The sequence below is a fragment of the Bos grunniens genome, chromosome 7, assembly GCF_055505025.1.
Source record: "Bos grunniens cultivar Pamir isolate PY7600 chromosome 7, Bosgru_T2T1.0, whole genome shotgun sequence".
NCBI classification, from domain to species: Eukaryota; Metazoa; Chordata; class Mammalia; order Artiodactyla; family Bovidae; genus Bos; species Bos grunniens.
The window spans coordinates 26,230,591-26,249,559 of NC_141171.1; the positions used below are offsets into that span (position 1 = coordinate 26,230,591).

Here is an 18,969-nt window from a genome sequence, read left to right on the forward strand (position 1 = left end):
ACTAAGTGAACTGCTCAAGGTTATAAAGCTAGCAAGTAGTGGAGCAGAAGCAAACCCCGAACTCTCCTGGGTCTGCTGCTGGAAGCCGGGAACCAGAGACTGATGATGAATGAGAGACGGGACTAGCGCTGTTGCCAGAGGAAGCAGCTCAGGAACTGGCCGGCGGCGTCCCTCTGTGCTCTGAGATCTCTGGATCTGTGCTCCATTGTGAAACTGTGGCTTTTCCTGACAATTTCTTAGCATAAAAGCTATGGGGTTTCTTTGCTCCTGTGTGGTTGTAAATTGCAGTCCCTGAGCCCTTTCCTTTTGTCCCTCCTCATGTGCATCGCTGATAGAAACCAGCACCCAGGCAAAACCTGCTCTTTTATGAGTTTTTCCTGAAAACTTTTTACTCTTCGTTTCTCCTCCTTAAGTCTTTTCCTTCACTCCCATTCCTCCTTCTAGTCTTTTATATACTACCTAATTTCCAGACCTTTCCTCCCACTGATCGTAACCTACAGAAAATTTAAGTAAGTGTTTTCTTTAGCAAAACTTGGCAATGTTTTGAATTACTTACCATTATTACCCAGGACAAGAGGTGGATTCTTATGTCCCTTTCTCCCTCTGGCCCATTGACTTGCTGCAAACTTATTTCTGAGAGCTGTGAACAGCCCGGATTAAAAGTCTAATTGTAAATTATCCTGATCTCATATTTCTTTTGACACTAGTGACATGACTAAAGAGAAATAAAGAATAATTGTTAGCTAAGGGAAACCAACAAAGAAGTCTGTTTTCTGTGTGACCTCACAGAGGAAGTGCCACAAACTCCTTTCTTCCTCACTATTTCTAAGTTTCTTCTTTTGCATAGTGAACCAGCAGAGGTCTTACTGGAAGTGACCCTAAGAAGATTCAGTTTAAGTAAACTGAGACCCAGGACCTACAAGTGCTTCAGTTCAGTTCAGTCGCTCAGTCGTGTCCAACTCTTTGTGACCCCATGAATTGTAGCACGCCAGGCCTCCCTGTCCATCACCAACTCCCGGAGTTCACTCAGACTCACGTGCTTAGTATAGATAAATTCTGAGGCATCTGTCTGGGTTGGTACTATGTGCAACGCTAAGAGCATTAAACTATAATAACATCAACATCTACCCTTTTCTCAGAGGCAGGACCCAGTGATTGACAGTACCACAAGCTTCCACTCCTTAGCTTCAGCACAAATTTTTGTCCTCAACATTTCCTCTCCTCTCCCCATTTGTTTCTAGCCCACCAGGCCAGCCCATCTGGCCAGTGTCCAACCACAGGGCTGACAAAATGATCTGGATTACCAATGAAAGCTAGCTAGTGTTCCCGCCTTCCTTGTGACAAATCCTAAATTAATGGTATTTAAAAGAAGACTTAATATGTATACATGTAAACAGGAAAAATATACTCCACATACACACACACACCCCCCACTGTCTGGACCACTAAAGACAATTTCTCTTTTTGCAACCACAAAGTGGCCTAGCCTGGCAAGGAAGACAGTGGCACCCAGTGGACAAACGTTTGATTGTTTGAGACAGGTGTCCCATTCAGAAATCTCCTCCTCTCTCAGCTTTAAGAAAGGTACTCTTACCTTTCCCTATCCTTCTGTCATCCCATTTTTAAAACGTCTACTGAATTTAAAAATAGGGGGAAAGCAAATGTTGTTACAGTTTTAACTCATCAAGAATAAGAGTAAACGGAAACACTGAAGAAAGCAAAAATTTCAGGAGTAAATCCTCTGAGACTAGTGTCTGCATTTGATTAACCTGTTTCAACAGCAACAGTGGAGACAGCCAAATCTAATAAAATACTCAACTTAATTAAAAATGTAATATTAAAAATGCCTGTAATGGGCTTTTTTTCACATGTAATGTTCTCCTTTGCCTCACACCATTGCCAACTTCCAATTAAATTCCCTTGGTTGTATACAAATTTGGCAACTCCAGGGGCAATACTTCAGGAAAATAACACATACAGATCCTGCATATTAATGCTATTTTGCAGTCTATGTGGGAGCCAGACAAACACCTATTTTCACTCTCCAGCCCTTACTGTGATTCTTTTGATTGTGAGCTACTAGGGTAGAAAAGCTTTGCATATCTTTCTTTCCCCAAACAGCTAACTGGTAACTCACTCATGGCAGTTACAAAGAAATGGTGAAATCCAGTTTCCATTTTACACAATTAATCTGCTAAACACTGAACAGAAGTATCTGAGTGTTTGATGTTACATAAAGGGATCATCTAGTTAAGAATCTTAAATATTAGGGACTAGTTGCATTGGATAAAGATATTTTATAAAGAACAAAAGGGATGAGGACTTTCATGGGTGAGTTGAATTTTACTGATTTAAATTATTAAAAGCATTAAAAGACATTCAATTACAAAGTAAAAGTACATCTTCTTAGTGAAACCTAATGCCAGCAAGGGTGCCCTCAGTTCGCTGTTACCAGTTTCTTCCAGGTTTGCATGCTCTGAAATCCTTGCTTTTTATACTTTGCAATGGTACCTCATGTTTAGCACTATAAAAAAATCTTTGTAATTCAAATTTTGCCACAATTTGAAGCTTGCTTTTTATGGCTTAGTAGCTAAGTTGTGTCCGACTCTTCTGACCCCATGGACTGTAGCCTGCCAGGCTCCTCTGTCCAAGGGATTCTCCAGGCAAAAATACTGAAGTGGGTTGCTGTTTCATTCTCCATTGCTTTTTATGAGTGGTTTAAAAAAGAAGACCAGTTGGCAAGCCAGGTTAAGGCATGTGAGTGAGATGGAATCTCCCCAGTGGGACTGGGCCTGGGGATACCACTGTTTCATTAATTGATGGATGGCTCCTGTGACCCGTTGCATATATCACATTTAGGCAGCCAGCAGTTAACACATTCCAAAGTAAGAGAGTACATTTTTGGTATGTAGAAAAAAATGGAGGCCATTTATGCACGTATCCCTATATTACCTATGTTCGCTGGTCGCTCAGAAGGTAAATATTCTGCCTGCAATGCAAGAGACCCAGGTTCGATCTCTGGGTGGAAGATCCCCTACAGAAGAGAATGACTACACACTCCAGTATTCTTGCCTGGAAAATCCTGTGGACAGAGGAGCCTGGCAGACTGCAGTTCATGGGGTCGCAAAAGATTTGGACATGACTTAGCCACTAGCACTTCACTTCACTTTCTACATTACATGTTAATTGTATTTAACACATTTCTCCCCTAGTCTCTGCAAAAATTCTTGTAAAATTCTATTGTACTCAACTTTTGCTGTATAGACCCTTGTTATTAAAAACTCAAAATTGTTTTTTGAAAGTTTCTAAAAATTTACTAGCAAAATGGCTCAATCCATGATAAATCAATGTAACATTTCAAGGTCTCTGTCCTTTTTATTCCACTGACTGCCACCAACAGTGAGCACCAGAGCCCTGTAGGAGGACCCAGACTCTTGGCCCAGTGCCCTCTCCCCAAGGGGAAGGGCCAGAGTAACAGCAGGATTTGTGCCATATACACTATACTGTTTGCAAAGCGTAACGGTGTCAGGAAATGGTCTGAGCTTTACTGATAGTCATGCTCAGTGTCTCTGAAATAGACCTGGTGAGTGTGCTGATGACCTACCTGACTGCCCAGACGAAGCTATGCTTCACCTGTTATCTGTTTTGCCTCTGTGGTTTTCAAAACCTAAGAGGGATGCCAATATTTGAAAAACTCTCTTTCTTCACATAATTGGAAAAAGTTGCTCCTGTGGGTTTCCTATAGGTTTTATCTGTTTATAATACAAATATGTTTCACTTATTTCAGAAGTCTACTCGCTTAAAGATGGCTTTCCTAGCTCATGGGCTGTGGTGAATGAAAACAAAATACAAAAATGTAAGAGAAGTTTTAAAGGCTCAAAAGGTCCATACAGATTAAAGTGATTATTGTAATAACTGAACTGAATGAAATGCTGTGTGTGTGTGTGTGTGTGTATCAGTAGGTACAGAGGTTGAAACACGTATTTAGATTTTCCTCGCTCTATTGCACACTGAGGAACGTATATTTCCAGTCCCAGTGACAAGTATTACCTGTTCGGATAAGACTTTAGCCTTTTCTTCTGCTTCCTTCAGGCAAATCTCCAAGGTCTTGAGTTGTGCCAAAGTAAACGCCATCTGTTCAGTTTCCAGGGACCCTTTCTTTAAAACAATAACCAAGTATTACTTTTTGACATGGGTGGTTTCCTGAATGCATCTCAAACAACTCTGTGGACTAAGGACAGGCTTAATAAACTCACATACATCATCTCCTTTTCTTCTTCAACATAGCAATAAAATAATGAAATGTTATAAAGACAATAGTGTTATTTAACAGTTTAGAGTCTAAAGGCAGAGTTAAAAAGTGCATATTAATGAACAATGAACAACTATATTTATATCAGAAATAAAAGTTGCACATTAACCAAATTTCAACATGGATATTTGTAGAATAAAATATCCATGTTGAAATTTGGTTAATGTGCAACTTTTATTTCTGATATAAATATTTTTCAAGAGGTTAAAACCAAATTTCACATTCCCAGTAAGAGATGTCACCTAGTATGCCTACATTTTTTTTTTTTTTTTAACATTCACCTATCTTAGTCATTTCAACTCAGGGAAACTTTTGTTTCCTTTGATTATCACCTTCTTATCACACGTTCCATTAAAGCAAAGATACCACATGGTTTAGAATCAGAGTATACATCCCCAGATCATTGCTAATATGACTCAAATCACCAGATGTGTAGTCTTTGTCTCTCAAAATTGTTCTAAAGTCGCTGTTTCTCATGTACAAGCAAAGAGTATGCAAAGTTGGTATGGAATTATCACTTACTAGCACTACTAAGGCTAGGGCACTTCCTGACTACTCTTTGGCCATTGAGACAATTAATTAATAAATACACAGCACTGTGGAAATGTCAAAGGAAAACCCCATTGGTGTTAGGATTCTGATGTTCCTATATCCTTGGGTATGTCCTGTTTTCTTGTGAATGTTCAGGCTGCTGCAGCTGCTTCCAATTATCTCCAGAGTAAAGAAAGAATTGTGTTCCTACATATTAAAAAAAAAAACCCAAAAACTGCTGCTTTATTTTCCCTTTGGTCTAGGAGCCCACCAATTTTACACATATGTGCATTTCCTGACGATACAATAGAGCCATCTGGTGGTAAATGGAACCAGCCATAAAAATAAGGCATTCATTCAGTTCCTATAATTGTTCATACCATCCTCCGAACCTTAAAGCCTTGCCATGGACCTCTAATAAAACTGAAACTACATGGGATGAGGGGCAAAAAAATGTTCTGTCTCAAAAAGAGCATGGCTCCTAAGTCGCACAAGACTGTATACTTTCCCCCAGGTCAGCCTTTGGTGAGTAAACATTTTGGGTGAGAACAGTGATATTCTAATAGATGAACAGTGATATTATCTATTCAGGGATGAACCAATAACTTTCAGTCTCCCATACATGATTCTAATAATTTCAAGAGTCAGTCTAAAACATCTCAAAACATGACCTGCAAAACAAAATTGTTGTGTATTTATACTTTTAGGTAGTTTATCTAGCAAAACATTTTATGCCTAAAGGGGAAATTGTTGAGAGTCCAAACTATTTTTAAAAAAAACAACTAAGGGTCCCTGATCTAGATCACTATTTCCAAGGAGAATCTTCTTGTCTAGTATTTGACCTCAAGAGGAAGTTTTAAAAATCGTTATGAGTAAACCCAGCAAGATCATCTAATCTACTTTTCTAGGTCTTTTTCTCCAAACATCCCTAATTTTCCCTGCCAGAAAGGACAACCATTTCCAGTAAAACAAAACCATTACAAGTCAAAGCCAAATGAAACAGGTTTGACTGGGGACTGTTATTAAATAGCATAGGGCTTTTTGTACAGGTAGATTTAAGACAGCATCGTATGTTACAGAACAGGGAGCGTCCTGAGCAAACTGTGAGGAGTACAAAGCGTGTCTTCTGTACCTTTACCCCAGTCGTCACTCCCCATTCCCTGACTTGCCTTCCTGCCCCCTCTCCTTTAAGGGAAAGAGCCATGAATGTACCTACTTTGGAGTAAAAATGGCTTACAAAAAGTCAAGCACTTTTTAATAGGAGACACCTCCATTAACGAAACAAAAGACTACAGATTAAATCAAGAATAATCTCAGAAATAAGGCTTTCCAGGTGGCTCAGTGGTAAAGAATCCACCTGCCAAAGCAGGAGACATGGTTTGATCCCTGGGTCAGGAAGATCCCATGGAAGAGGGCATAGCAACCCACTCCAATATTCTTGCCTGGAGAATCCCAAGGACAGAGGTGCCTGGTAGGTTATACTCCATGAAATTGCAGAGTCGGACAGGACTGAGCATGCACACAAGGAATCTCAGAAGTAAGTAAATACCTGGGGTTGGGCGTTTTGGAGGTAGATGTCTATTTTCAGGGAGTGTAAACAGGTGTAGTTGGTCGTTGTCCCTGTTTTGCAGGATGCAGTGATATAAGAGCAGAAAGGTGGGATTTACATCATTAAGTTCTTTCTCCTCAGGTACATGTGGACACACTGTATATAAAGCAATTTATGTTTCTTATGAACACAAAACTGCCTTGGTGATTAATATGAGTCCCTCATCAACTACTTTAATCAAAAGTAAAAATGTATGATATATATATAGGTGATTGGGGATTGAGTCTGTCTGTGGATTTTCAAATGGTAAACTCCAGCACTTCAATGGGTATTCCAGCCTTTAATTTCTACTCTTTGTCCTAAAAATTTCTACCTAAATATCTATCAGTAATATAAGTGCATGTACCTAAGATAATCAGGATGGTCAAAGTAAAAGAATATTACAGAATATTAAAAATTCCATGAACTTTTGGTTACAGTCAAGACACTTGATTATTACGCTCTTGTGTTAGAGTGGACAGTATACTAGATGAGGAACCTTCTGCAACACTGTAAGAGTAAATTTCCTTTTTAGCTACAAAGGTTCCTCATTTGAGAATTTGGAGGAAAACCTATCCTTTGTTCTAATTTAATTTTTCTTGATTTCTCTAACCCAACTCAGTATCTTTTCATTGTTCCTGTCCCTATTTCTGAGTCATTATGTTTCTGTCTTACAATGACCTTGATCTTCCTCAGCCATAGAGACCCCTTTCACCCTTCAGGACTGGTTCAAGACCTCTGATTCACTGAAATCTTTCACCTGCCTCTGAATCCACGTGCAGCACTTAGAAAGACACCCGCCTGCAACAGCCAGATAGCACTACCCTGAGCATTTACTAGGAACTCAATAAAGAGTTGTTGATTGACTGAAGGCTCAGCAGTCAGAGAAGGTGACCGCACCAGATGGAGCAGTCCTTCATGCTGAGAGGCTGTAACAGTGACTCCTTTGAGCAGTACTTTCCAAGTATCCAGCTTAGAACACTGACTGGGATGAGAGCCCCAGATCAAGTCTGCATGCCAAGGTCAGGGCCCAGACGGCACAGCAGAGGGCTAGGCGGTGGGTGTGGGTTGGGTGATGATGGCAGGGTCGATGTGAGGATTAAATGACATAAATCAGGTAACTGCTTGGACAGATGAAGTACTCAATTAATATTCTTAGTACTGATTGTATTCTAATTCCTCTAGAGAGAATCATTTGATGTTTAAAACTTTCTAACTAATTTTTAAACCCTAGCAAAAGAAAGTTCCCATTAAGACATTTCTGTAACAGCAAATGATTAAACCACAGCAGTGGGAAATTCAGTCAAGTATGCAATTAGAACAAAGTTAATATATTAAATATGTGAGTGCATTTCTTTAAAAGCAAAGTTGCTAAATAAAGATGTGGTTATGGCCTTCTGCCTTTACAGAAGAGCATTTTGCAGTGAGTCAGTTTAAGACAATTAAATGTTTCTAGCAATCTGGAGCAACTAACGTCCAGGGCTCTAGCAGCAGCCCCTGCCTAGTGGTCCAGTAACTTCCTGCCAGATAAAACATGCTTTCAACACATTCTGCAACAGTTAAGCTTCCTGCTTGATGTCTTGTGTTATTTATTACTGTGGCCCTACTCCTCTTTCCCACAGCTTGACAAGCAACAAGCGCCCTAAACTGCCTTACCCTTCTAGGACCTGCTTATATTTCTCACATAGATTAAAGTCTTCCCTCAGCCCCTCAACTCAGCCCCTTACCTCCGGGCAGATTTTTTTCTACTCCTCCCTCAATCTGTAGTCATCAGAATTCATTTTACAGTGGAAAGCTGGTCCCTCTCATGCCCTTCTGTGCTTAGCTTTTGCGATAGCTTCTTAGGCTAATTTGCCAAGGCTGTATATTGTCACCCGGTTTATTTAACTTATATGCAGAGTACATCATGAGAAACGCTGGACTGGAAGAAACACAAGCTGGAATCAAGAATGCTGGGAGAAATATCAATAACCTCAGATATGCAGATGACACCACCCTTATGGCAGAAAGTGAAGAGGAACTCAAGGTTCCTCTTGATGAAGGTGAAAGTGGAGAGCGAAAAAGTTGGCTTAAAGCTCAGCATTCAGAAAACGAAGATCATGGCATCCGGTCCCATCACTTCATGGGAAATAGATGGGGAAACAGTGGAAACAGTGTCAGACTTTATCTCTCCGGGCTCCAAAATCACTGCAGATGGAGACTGCAGCCATGAAATTAAAAGACGCTTACTCTTTGAAAGGAAAGTTATGACCCCTAGATAGCATATTCAAAAGCAGAGACATTACTTTGTCAACAAAGGTTCGTCTAGTCAAGACTATGGTTTTTCCTGTGGTCATGTATGGATGTGAGAGTTGAACTGTGAAGAAGACTGAGCACCGAAGAATTGATGCTTTTGAACTGTGGTGTGGGAGAAGACTCTTGAGAGTCCCTTGGACTGCAAGGAGACCCAACCAGTCCATTCTGAAGGAGATCAGCCCTGGGATTTCTTTGGAAGGAATGATGCTAAAGCTGAAACTCCAGTACTTTGGCCACCTGATGCGAAGACTTGACTCATTGGAAAAGACTCTGATGCTGGGAGGGATTGGGGGCAGGAGGAGAAGGGGACGACAGAGGATGAGATGACTGGATGGCATCACTGACTCGATGGACATGAGTCTGAGTGAACTCCGGGAGTTGGTAATGGACAGGGAGGCCTGGCATGCTGCGATTCATGGGGTCGCAAAGAGTCGGACATGACTGAGTGACTGATCTGATCTGATCTGATCTGATTTAGGCAACTATTTAACAATTCAGTTTTCCTGATTCCAACTATGAAGTGAAAACAGTATTTCTCTGTGGTTGAAGTTGTGTCATTAATCACTAAATAAAATATTTAAATTTGAAACATGAACCAACTACATCTATTGTCCAAGCCTGGTGGAAAGAGTTTCTAGAAAGTGCTCATCTGTATGACCTCAGAGGAGATGGTCATGGGAGGATGATGGATGAGCTCTGACTAAGGAGAACTCTGCCTGGAATCTGGAAGACCACACTGGAGTTGTAGAACTAACCTGACTCACTGACTGTGACCCAGGCTATATGACTCTGGGGCTTCACTTCTTTAGTTGCTAAGTGATGTCCAACTCTTTGCGATGCCACGTACTGCAGACCACCAGGCTCCTCTGTCCGTGGAATTTCCAGGCAAGAATACTGGAGTGGGTTGCCATTTCCTTCTCCAGGGCATCTTCCCGACTCAGGGATTGAAAATGCAACTCCTGCGTCTTCACCAGGGAAGCCCATTCTTAAGGCTTTAGTTTTTTCGTCTTTAAGTGCATTGGTCAGGTTTCAGAAGGAAACATAGTTAAAGAGATGGAGGGTAGTTTGATGAAAGGAATGGTGAGAGTGCAGGTAAGGGTCAACCAAGGATGGAGAGACAGCCCCTCCACCCCCTGCTGCCCTTACCCAGATGCGAAGAGACTCTGTCTTACCTTGACCTGAAGAGTAGGGGGAGAGGTAATGTAGGAGTGTTGTCACAGGATCTAGAAAGAGAGCTTGCAGGGAGGGCCATCCTGTACACTGAGGTCTTGGGCAGAGAAATACAGCTGCTGCCAACCTGTGTCTAGGCAGTGGTGGTGTGTGGACCAGTGAGATAAATAGCCTGACCCTCCTCTCCTCTCACCTGCTGTACTTCTGTCTAGATGTTCCTTGGGCTGAACCCAATGAGAAGCCAGAGGGCAAGAGGACCTCAACAGCAAGTCCAGAGGGACCAGCTCCCTGGAAACAGCAAGTGGGGCAAGTGTGGAGAGTGGATATGGAGGGAGCACCAAAGAAAGCTCAGGCTGAAAGGGTCTAATTCTGTTAGTGGTTCCCAAATGCCAGCCCATAGATCAGTGTTGATTTGTGATAACATTTTCACCAGTCAGCAAGAAACGGATGAAAGCAAACTTTTGAAAAAGACTTTGTGAATTTTTCATGAAGCCAGGTTTATTCTATTTAGAGGACTGTCCTTTATTCTGAGATTATGATCGTTCTGTATATGTTTGTGTTGATGTAGCTTTAACAAATGGCAGTGATAGTACATGGGAATTACTGTGTTTTACTCTTTGTTTTTTTTTTTTTTTTGTCTTGAAAAAAAATGGAAAAATTGGCAGTCCTACAAGAACTAACCAATTATTTTTTGATGGAAATTCTTACTGGTTTATAAAATCTAAAAGCATAGAGACCTTCTATCTAAGTGACCTCTGATAAATTATACATTGAATGTTTTGTCAGGTGGCTATTCCAGAACTATGTTCCCTGAATTCCCCTGGACTAAGTCCAAGATGGACTTGAATTCAATATCAAGTCACTTTAGCACAGTTCCAAGATACTGTTATTCTGGACAAAACCCCACACTTGTAAAGGTCGACCTTTTACAAGATCGACCTTTACAACCTGTGAAAGGTTAACTTCTTTTCCATTTCCATAGCATCACCGATAGAGCAGAAGAAAAAGGTGTTTGAAAGGAATCGTTGATTCAGGTTTTAATTTTTAAAAAGATTGTTGGCACAAAAGTTAAAGAGAAATGGCCATATAACATATGATAGCTTCATAAATATAACTTTAAATAATGGCTTACCTAAAACTCTTAATAGGCCAACTAATTTTAGTTCAACTGAAAGTGATTCAATTCATTTAAGTTCAAAAAAGATTTACTGAGGGTTCACCATTTGCCAGGTACTGTGCTAAGCGATGGGGAAATAGGTTGTAACCAGACATTCAGGATTAACACCCTCACCAGACACTCAGTTTAGAATTTCTCTCCAATACAAAAGTCCTGGATTTAGTTTTATGTGAAAATGAATGTCAAAAATTTGGTTAATTGAACATTTTTATGCTCACTCATAATATATTACTCTGTGCTTTGGGGCCTGTTCTTTTCTCCTTGATGAGGATTCTAGCAGATGTTAGGAGGAGGTAAGAGAAGTTCTAACTTATTTTCAAATACCCCAGGTCTATCTCAAACAATAGTGCTTGATAAGTTCTCACAGACTGTGAACGGATAATATTAGAGGAGAAAAGGGACCTAGGAAATAGTTTGTATCTTTTATCATTTAAATTAAAATTAGCAGTAAAACAGGTTCTGGGTTACAGGAGACCTGAATTTGGGTTCATATTATATTACAGAATGTGTTCTGTGACTTAAAATAGCCCTCTGGCATTTTGATTTTCATGGGTGGATTTCTTAAAACTTTGGGTATCACAGACCTCTTTGACTAACAAATGATATCTATCAATTTCCTTACCAGAAAAAAAAAAAGCCTTTGTACATGCTTTCGCACGCACACACACACACACACACACACACGATAAGTACACAATTTTGCATTTACTTTCAAGTTGCTTAAGTGTTTTTATCAATGCTATTTGTGTAACCCAAATTATAAATTCCTTGTTTAGAGGGAATAGTGTATTCCAGCACCTTTACTCTGTATCCTAAAATAAAATAACATGTTAATGAATGAGGGTATGAATATGTTATTGTTGCCTCTATTGTAAATCATGCAGATAAACAAGCGAATAATCTGCTCTTCCTAGAGACATGCCCCAGACTCAAAAAAATCAGAATGGCTCTTCTCTTTGGACAGTAGAGCAAGTAACATACACTCCAGGGAAGCGTGGTTCTTGTAACTGAGCCACACTAGTAAATTTGTCATGTTGACTGTGAAGTAAAGATTTTAATAATGAGAATATATTTCTTTCATAATAGAAAAAGAGAAAGGATGTAGCAAGGTGATTTGCTGTTAAAAGTGATTTTTTTTTTCTGTATAAATCATGATTATTTCTTGGACTCCAGTTCATTATAAACAACCAAATACATATTTTATCAGCAAGGAAGAGGTGACGAGAGAGGCTGGGGAGGCAGCTAATAGGGTCTGCCACAAACAGCACACGTAGCTGATAAACGTTTTCAGTTGTTTTGCCATTGATGTGAATTTCTTTACTCTGGAATAAGTAAGCTTTTCATAGAGCTTTCATGTGATTTATCTTATATTTATAATGGCTTTTCTTTCCAGTTCGTTTACTGTCAGAGGGAAAAAGCATTTTTTCAACATCAGAGATGAAACCAGCTGTTAAGCATTAGTAATGAGTTCATGTCTTCACATGAGATGGTATCTTTGAAACCCGGGGGCTAAAGTCAACAGCTTTGTGTGCATTGTCTTATTTTGTCTTTTCTGCACGATCAAGGTGGGCCAGTGCACATTGCACCTTCCGCTTGCCAAACATCTGCTGATTGATCTTCCCCAATAAATCAATTTAGACTGGGTTTGTACGGAAATCACTGGGAGCAGGGAGAGTAATTCTGAATTAGTGTTAGATGTTGCTGAAAGAAAAACAAGCAGCACTGGGTATTTTCGGTGATTCTTGGTTAATAATCAAGGTGTATAAGAAATATCTTGAGAACTGTAACCTTTGATTATTCCTCATTGATTAGCACTTGCTAATGAGAAGGATTGAATGTATTTCCGATGTTGGTAGGTATTAAAACATTATGTATTGTATAGTTTTATGAACAATTTGTCTTGAGTTTTATCCATGCTATAGGCATCTACCAAAACATTAGTAGAATGTTTTCAGAGACTTTAAAACATAATTTCCCCCTCTGTCTGTGGATACCCTGACCCATTTTTCAAATTGCTTCAATGTTTATAACATTTGCTGCTATCTCTTTTTACTAATTAATTTTTACTAGAGTATAGTTTATTCACAATAATGTGTAAGTTTTGGGTGTACAGTAAAACGAATCAGTTTTACATACATCCACTCTTTTTTAAGTTCTTTTCCCATATACGTCATTACAGAGTATTGAGAAGAGTTCCCTGTGCTGTATAGTAGATCCTTATTAGTTGTCTATTTTATATATAGTAGTGTATATACGTCAGTACCAGTCTCCCAGTTCATCCCACCCCTAACTTCCCTTCTATTTGTTGCCTCTATTGTAAATCATGCAGATAAACAAGCAAATAATCTGCTCTTCCTAGAGACATGCCCCAGACTCAAAAAAATCAGAATGGCTCTTCTCTTTGGACAGTAGAGCAAGTAACATACACTCCAGGGAAGCCTGGTTCTTGTAACCATAAGTTTGTTTTCTAAGTCTGTGAGTCTGTTTCTGCCTTGCAGATAAGCTCACTTATACCCTTTTTCAGATTCCATGTAGAAGTGATATCCTATGATATTTTTCTTTCTCTGACTCTCTTTACTCAATATGACAGTCTTGAAATCTATCATGTTGCTGCAAATGGGTATTTTTTTTTCTTTTTTATAGCTGAGGAATATTCCATTGTATATATGTAGCACATTTTCTTTATCCATTCCTCTGTTGATGAATTGAAAGGTTGCTTCCATGTCCTGGTTATTGTAAGTAGTATTGCAATGAACATCGGGGTATATGTTATCTTTTCTAATTATGGTTTTCTCTGGATATATGCCCGGAGTGGGATGGCTGGATCATATGGTAGCTCTTCTTTTAGTTTTTTTAAGGAACCTCTGTCTTATTCTCTGTAGTGGCTGTATCAATTACATTCCCACCAAAGAGATTTCCCTTTTCTCCACACTATATCCAGCATTTGTAATTTGAGTTTTTGATAATGGCCATTCTGACTGGTGTGAGGTGATACCTCATTATAGTTTTGATTTGCATTTCTCTAGTAATTAGTGATGTTGAGCATCTTTTCATGTGTTTTTTGGCTACCTGTATGTCTTCATTGGAGACATGTCTATTTAGATCTTCTGCCCATTTTTTGATTGAATTGTTTGTTTCTTTGATATTAAGCTACATAAGCTGTTTGTACATTTTGGAGATTAATCCCTTGTTGATTGCTTCATTTATAAATAGTTTCTCCCATTCTGTGGGCTGTGTTTTCATTTTGTTTGTGTTTTCCTTTGCTGTGAAAAAGTTTTTAAGTTTGATTAGGTTCAGAAAAAATGATTTTAATTTTTTTTTAAATAAAGGAGAGGATGAAATGAGGAATTGCTATTTAATAGATAGGTATAGAGTTTTGGATTTGCAAAATTAAAAGTTCTGCATATCAGTTGCACAAAATCATGAATATGCCTTACACTACTTAACTGTAAATTAATAATGCTTAAAATGGTCAATTTTATGTTACATATATATATTTATCACAGATAAAATTTTAAATAACATAAAACAAATGTATAGAGCAGATAAGTTATGGCATGAAGGAATTAGTATTGTGATTAATACTGTTGTGAAAAAGAACTGCAAAAAAGATTGCACATAATAAAAACTGTGAAATTTAAGAAAAGGAAAAAGCATAGTAAAATACTCTCATGAAGGAAAAGATTTTGATTCCTTTAGTTTAAAACATTTACCGAATATTATTTGTCTTAAATTTTGATTTAGTGGGACATTTAATAATGCAAATACTTCCCTTGTTTGTAAGGATAATGCTTTGTACAACTGAGTTTTTAGTGACAGGATTATTTATTTTCTCAGACATCATTTCCAACTGGATTTTGAATATTTAGGTATGTTGACCAACAATGTTTTCATCCTCCCAGTGTATCCCAGTGTTTCAGTAAATGTATATGCCTCTAAGAAGGATTTTCACCTCAGCTTATGTGTGATAGAATTTTATTGCTCAAATTGAAGTTTTTCAAATTTAGTTTTGTGAATAAATTTTTGCTATTCTGTATATAGTCAACAACAAATAATTTATGATTAACATTGTTCAAAGTGAAGGTAATCTTTTGTCTACCAGTGAATTTTAGACTCCAAATAAGTAAACTTTTACAAAAAATTTTTAAAAGTTAACTTTCAGTGATTAAAAACTTGAAGACTATAATGATGCTGTTTCCAAAACCTAGCAAGGAAATCCTTAGTTGAACTTGATGTTCCATGAGAAACCTTTTCCATGATCAGTCTCTCCCCCTCCTTCAACCCAGCCTGGCATTTGCTCAGGCTCCCCTCTCTACCAAGATCTGAAGGAGAAATGTGTTATGCATCCTTTTGGATCAGATAAAAGTGTAGCCACAATTTCCATAGTACATTCCATTGTGATAAGGTAAGCAGAGGACAGATGAGAGAGCTCTCTTTTGCTGTAAATTTCCACTTCTTTTAAGGTCTCCCAGTCAAAATATTACTAAGAGGCATGGCAGAGAAGATGGCAGAGCTTGCTCAGTGGGACACAGTTGCTTGTGAAATGACGAGACCATTACATCTAATTCATCTTGCACTCTGCAGTGGCCATTTGTTAGGCCATGTCTTTCCCTGTTTGGAGTTTTTCCCACGTCATGAATCCCATCTCCCCAAAGAGTAAGCCAGGAGCTCCCTCTCCAGCCTCCTTTGCCCCTCCATGCCCCATTGTAGGCATGTGACTTAGGTTCCCCAAATCTGACACAGCAGCCTGAGGATTCAGCATAAATGAGAGTGATGTGAAAGGTACCAAATAGAATGGAATCTGGCTAGGTGAGCAGGGTCATTCTGTTTTCAGAGGCTGCAGTGACAGGAGACTTAGAAGTACCATCTCAGGGACTTCCCTAGCAGTCCAGTGGTTAAGAACTTCACTTTCCAATTCAGGGAGTGCAGATTTGATTCCAGGTAGGGGAGCTAACATCCCACATGCCTCGCAACCAAAAAGCCAAAACAGAACAGAAACAATATTGTAACAAATTCAATAAAGATATTTAAAAATGGTGCACATCTATAGCTTTTATTATGTTGAGGTATGTTCCTTCTATTCCTGCTTTCTGGAGAGTTTTTTTTATCATAAATGGATGTTGAATTTTGTCAAAGGCTTTCTCTGCATCTATTGAGATAATCATATGGCTTTTATTTTTCAATTTGTTAATGTGGTGTATTACATTGATTGATTTGCAGATATTGAAGAATCCTTGCATCCCTGGGATAAAGCCCACTTGGTCATGGTGTATGATCTTTTTAATATGTTGTTGGATTCTGATTGCTAGAATTTTGTTAAGGATTTTTGCATCTATGTTCATCAGTGATATTGGCCTGTGGTTTTCTTTTTTTGTGGCATCTTTGTCAGGTTTTGGTATTAGGGTGATGGTGGCCTCATAGAATGAGTTTGGAAGTTTACCTTCCTCTGCAATTTTCTGGAAGAGTTTGAGTAGGATAGGTGTTAGCTCTTCTCTAAATTTTTGGTAGAATTCAGCTGTGAAGCCGTCTGGACCTGGGCTTTTGTTTGCTGGAAGATTTCTGATTACAGTTTCAATTTCCATGCTTGTGATGGGTCTGTTAAGATTTTCTATTTCTTCCTGGTCCAGTTTTGGAAAGTTGTACTTTTCTAAGAATTTGTCCATTTCCTCCATGTTGTCCATTTTATTGCTATATAATTGCTGATAGTAGTCTCTTATGATCCTTTGTATTTCTGTGTTGTCTGTTGTGATCTCTCCATTTTCATTTCTAATTTTATTGATTTGATTTTTCTCCCTTTGTTTCTTGATGAGTCTGGCTAATGGTTTGTCAATTTTATTTATCCTTTCAAAGAACCAGCTTTTGGCTTTGTTGATTTTTGCTATGGTCTCTTTTGTTTCTTTTGCATTTATTTCTGCCCTAATTTTTAAGATTTCTTTCCTTCTACTAACCCTAGGGTTCTTCATTTCTTCCTTTTCTAGTTGCTTTACGTGTAGAGTTAGATTATTTGACTTTTTTCTTATTTCTTGAGGTATGCCTGTATTTCTATGAACTTTCCCCTTAGGACTGCTTTTACAGTGTCCCACAGGTTTTGGGTTGTTGTGTTTTCATTTTCATTCGTTTCTATGCAAATTTTGATTTCTTTTTTGATTTCTTCTGTGATTTGTTGGTTATTCAGCAGCGTGTTGTTCAGCCTGCATATGTTGGAATTTTTAATAGTTTTTCTCCTGTAATTGAGATCTAATCTTACTGCATTGTGGTCAGAAAAGATGCTTGGAATGATTTCAATTTTTCTGAATTTACCAAGGCTAGATTTATGGCCCAGGATGTGATCTATCCTGGAGAAGGTTGCATGTGTGTTTGATAAAAAGGTGAAATGCATTGTTTTGGGGTGAAATGTCCTATAGATATCAGTTAGGTCTAACCGGTCTATTGTATCGTTTAAAGTTTGTGTTTCCTTGTTAATTTTCTGTTTAGTTGATCTATCCATAGGTGTGAGTAGGGTATTAAGGTCTCCCACTATTATTGTGTTATTGTTAATTTCTCCTTTCATACTTGTTAGCATTTGTCTTACATATTGCGGTGCTCCTATGTTGGGTGCATATATATTTATAATTGTTATATCTTCTTCTTGGATTGATCCTTTGATCATTATGTAGTGATCTTCTTTGTCTCTTTTCACAGCCTTTGTGAAATAGACTTTTATTTCTATAAAAGTCTATGAAATAGACTTATCTGATATGAATATTGCTACTCCTGCTTTCTTTTGGTCCCTATTTGCACGGAAAATCTTTTTCCAGCCCTTCACTTTCAGTCTGTATGTGTCCCCTGTTTTGAGGTGGGTCTCTTGTAGACAACATATGTAGGGGTCTTGTTTTTGTATCCATTCAGCCTATCTTTGTCTTTTGGTTGGGGCATTCAACCCATTTACGTTTAAGGTAATTATTGATAAGTATGATCCCGTTGCCATTTACTTTATTGTTTTGGGTTTGAATTTATACACCCTTTTTGTGTTTCCTGTCTAGAGAATATCCTTTAGTATTTGTTGGAGAGCTGGTTTGGTGGTGCTGAATTCTCTCAGCTTTTGCTTGTCTGTAAAGCTTTTGATTTCTCCTTCATATTTGAATGAGATCCTTGCTAGGTATAATAATCTGGGCTGTAGGTTATTTTCTTTCAATATATGACAAACCCACAGCAAACATTACCCTCAATGGTGAAAAATTGAAAGCATTTCCTCTAAAGTCAGGAACAAGACAAGGGTGCCCACTTTCACCATTATTATTCAACATAGTTTTAGAAGTTTTGTCCACAGTAATCAGAGCAGAAAAAGAAATAAAAGGAATCCAAATTGGAAAAGAAGAAGTAAAACTCTCACTGTTTGCAGATTACATGATCCTCTACATAGAAAACCCTAAAGACTCCACCAGAAAATGACTAGAACTAATCAATGAATACAGTAAAGTTGCTGCTGCTGCTAAGTCACTTCAGTTGTGTCCGACTCTGTGTGACCCCATAGACGGCAGCCCACCAGGCTCCCCCGTACCTGGGATTCTCCAGGCAAGAACACTGGAGTGGGTTGCCATTTCCTTCTCCAATGCATGAAAGAGAAAAGTGAAAGTGAAGTCGCTCAGTCGTGTCCGACCCTCAGCGACCCCATGGACTGCAGCCTTCCAGGCTCCTCTGTCCTTGGGATTTTCCAGGCAAGAGTACTGAAGTGGGGCAGGATATATAATTAACACAAAGAAATCCCTTGCATTCCTATACACTAATAATGAAAAAATAGAAAGAGAAATTAAGGAAACAATTCCATTCACCATTGCAACGAAAAGAATAAAATACTTAGGAATATATCTACCTAAAGAAACTAAAGACCTATATATAGAAAACTATAAAACACTG

At 38.6% G+C, this 18,969-nt stretch overlaps 2 protein-coding genes across 16 annotated transcripts in view; one reads left to right on the plus strand and one right to left on the minus strand.

The window, feature by feature from the left end:
• Positions 1-18,969, plus strand: part of LOC147368940 (uncharacterized) — a 509,652-nt gene that overhangs the window by 267,655 nt on the left and 223,028 nt on the right. For 5 of the 14 annotated variants that reach the window (XR_015166963.1, XR_015166969.1, XR_015166962.1 and 2 more), the window contains one exon: positions 10,109-18,482. The exons of 6 other annotated variants lie outside the window; for them this stretch is intronic. Coding sequence is in view for 2 of the 8 variants with exons in the window: in XM_086410506.1 (XP_086266632.1) it covers positions 10,109-10,375 (267 nt within the window). In the remaining 6 variants the exon portion in view is untranslated. Of the gene's footprint in view, positions 1-10,108; positions 18,483-18,969 lie in introns of those variants that run through there. 3 more of the 14 variants (XR_015166944.1, XR_015166938.1, XR_015166937.1) reach the window with 1 other exon arrangement.
• Positions 1-18,969, minus strand: part of CCDC192 (coiled-coil domain containing 192) — a 150,964-nt gene that overhangs the window by 117,784 nt on the left and 14,211 nt on the right. For both annotated transcript variants that reach the window (XM_086410502.1, XM_086410503.1), the window contains exon 2: positions 4,051-4,158. In XM_086410502.1, coding sequence (XP_086266628.1) covers positions 4,051-4,158 — 108 coding nt within the window. The remainder of the gene's footprint in view (positions 1-4,050; positions 4,159-18,969) is intronic.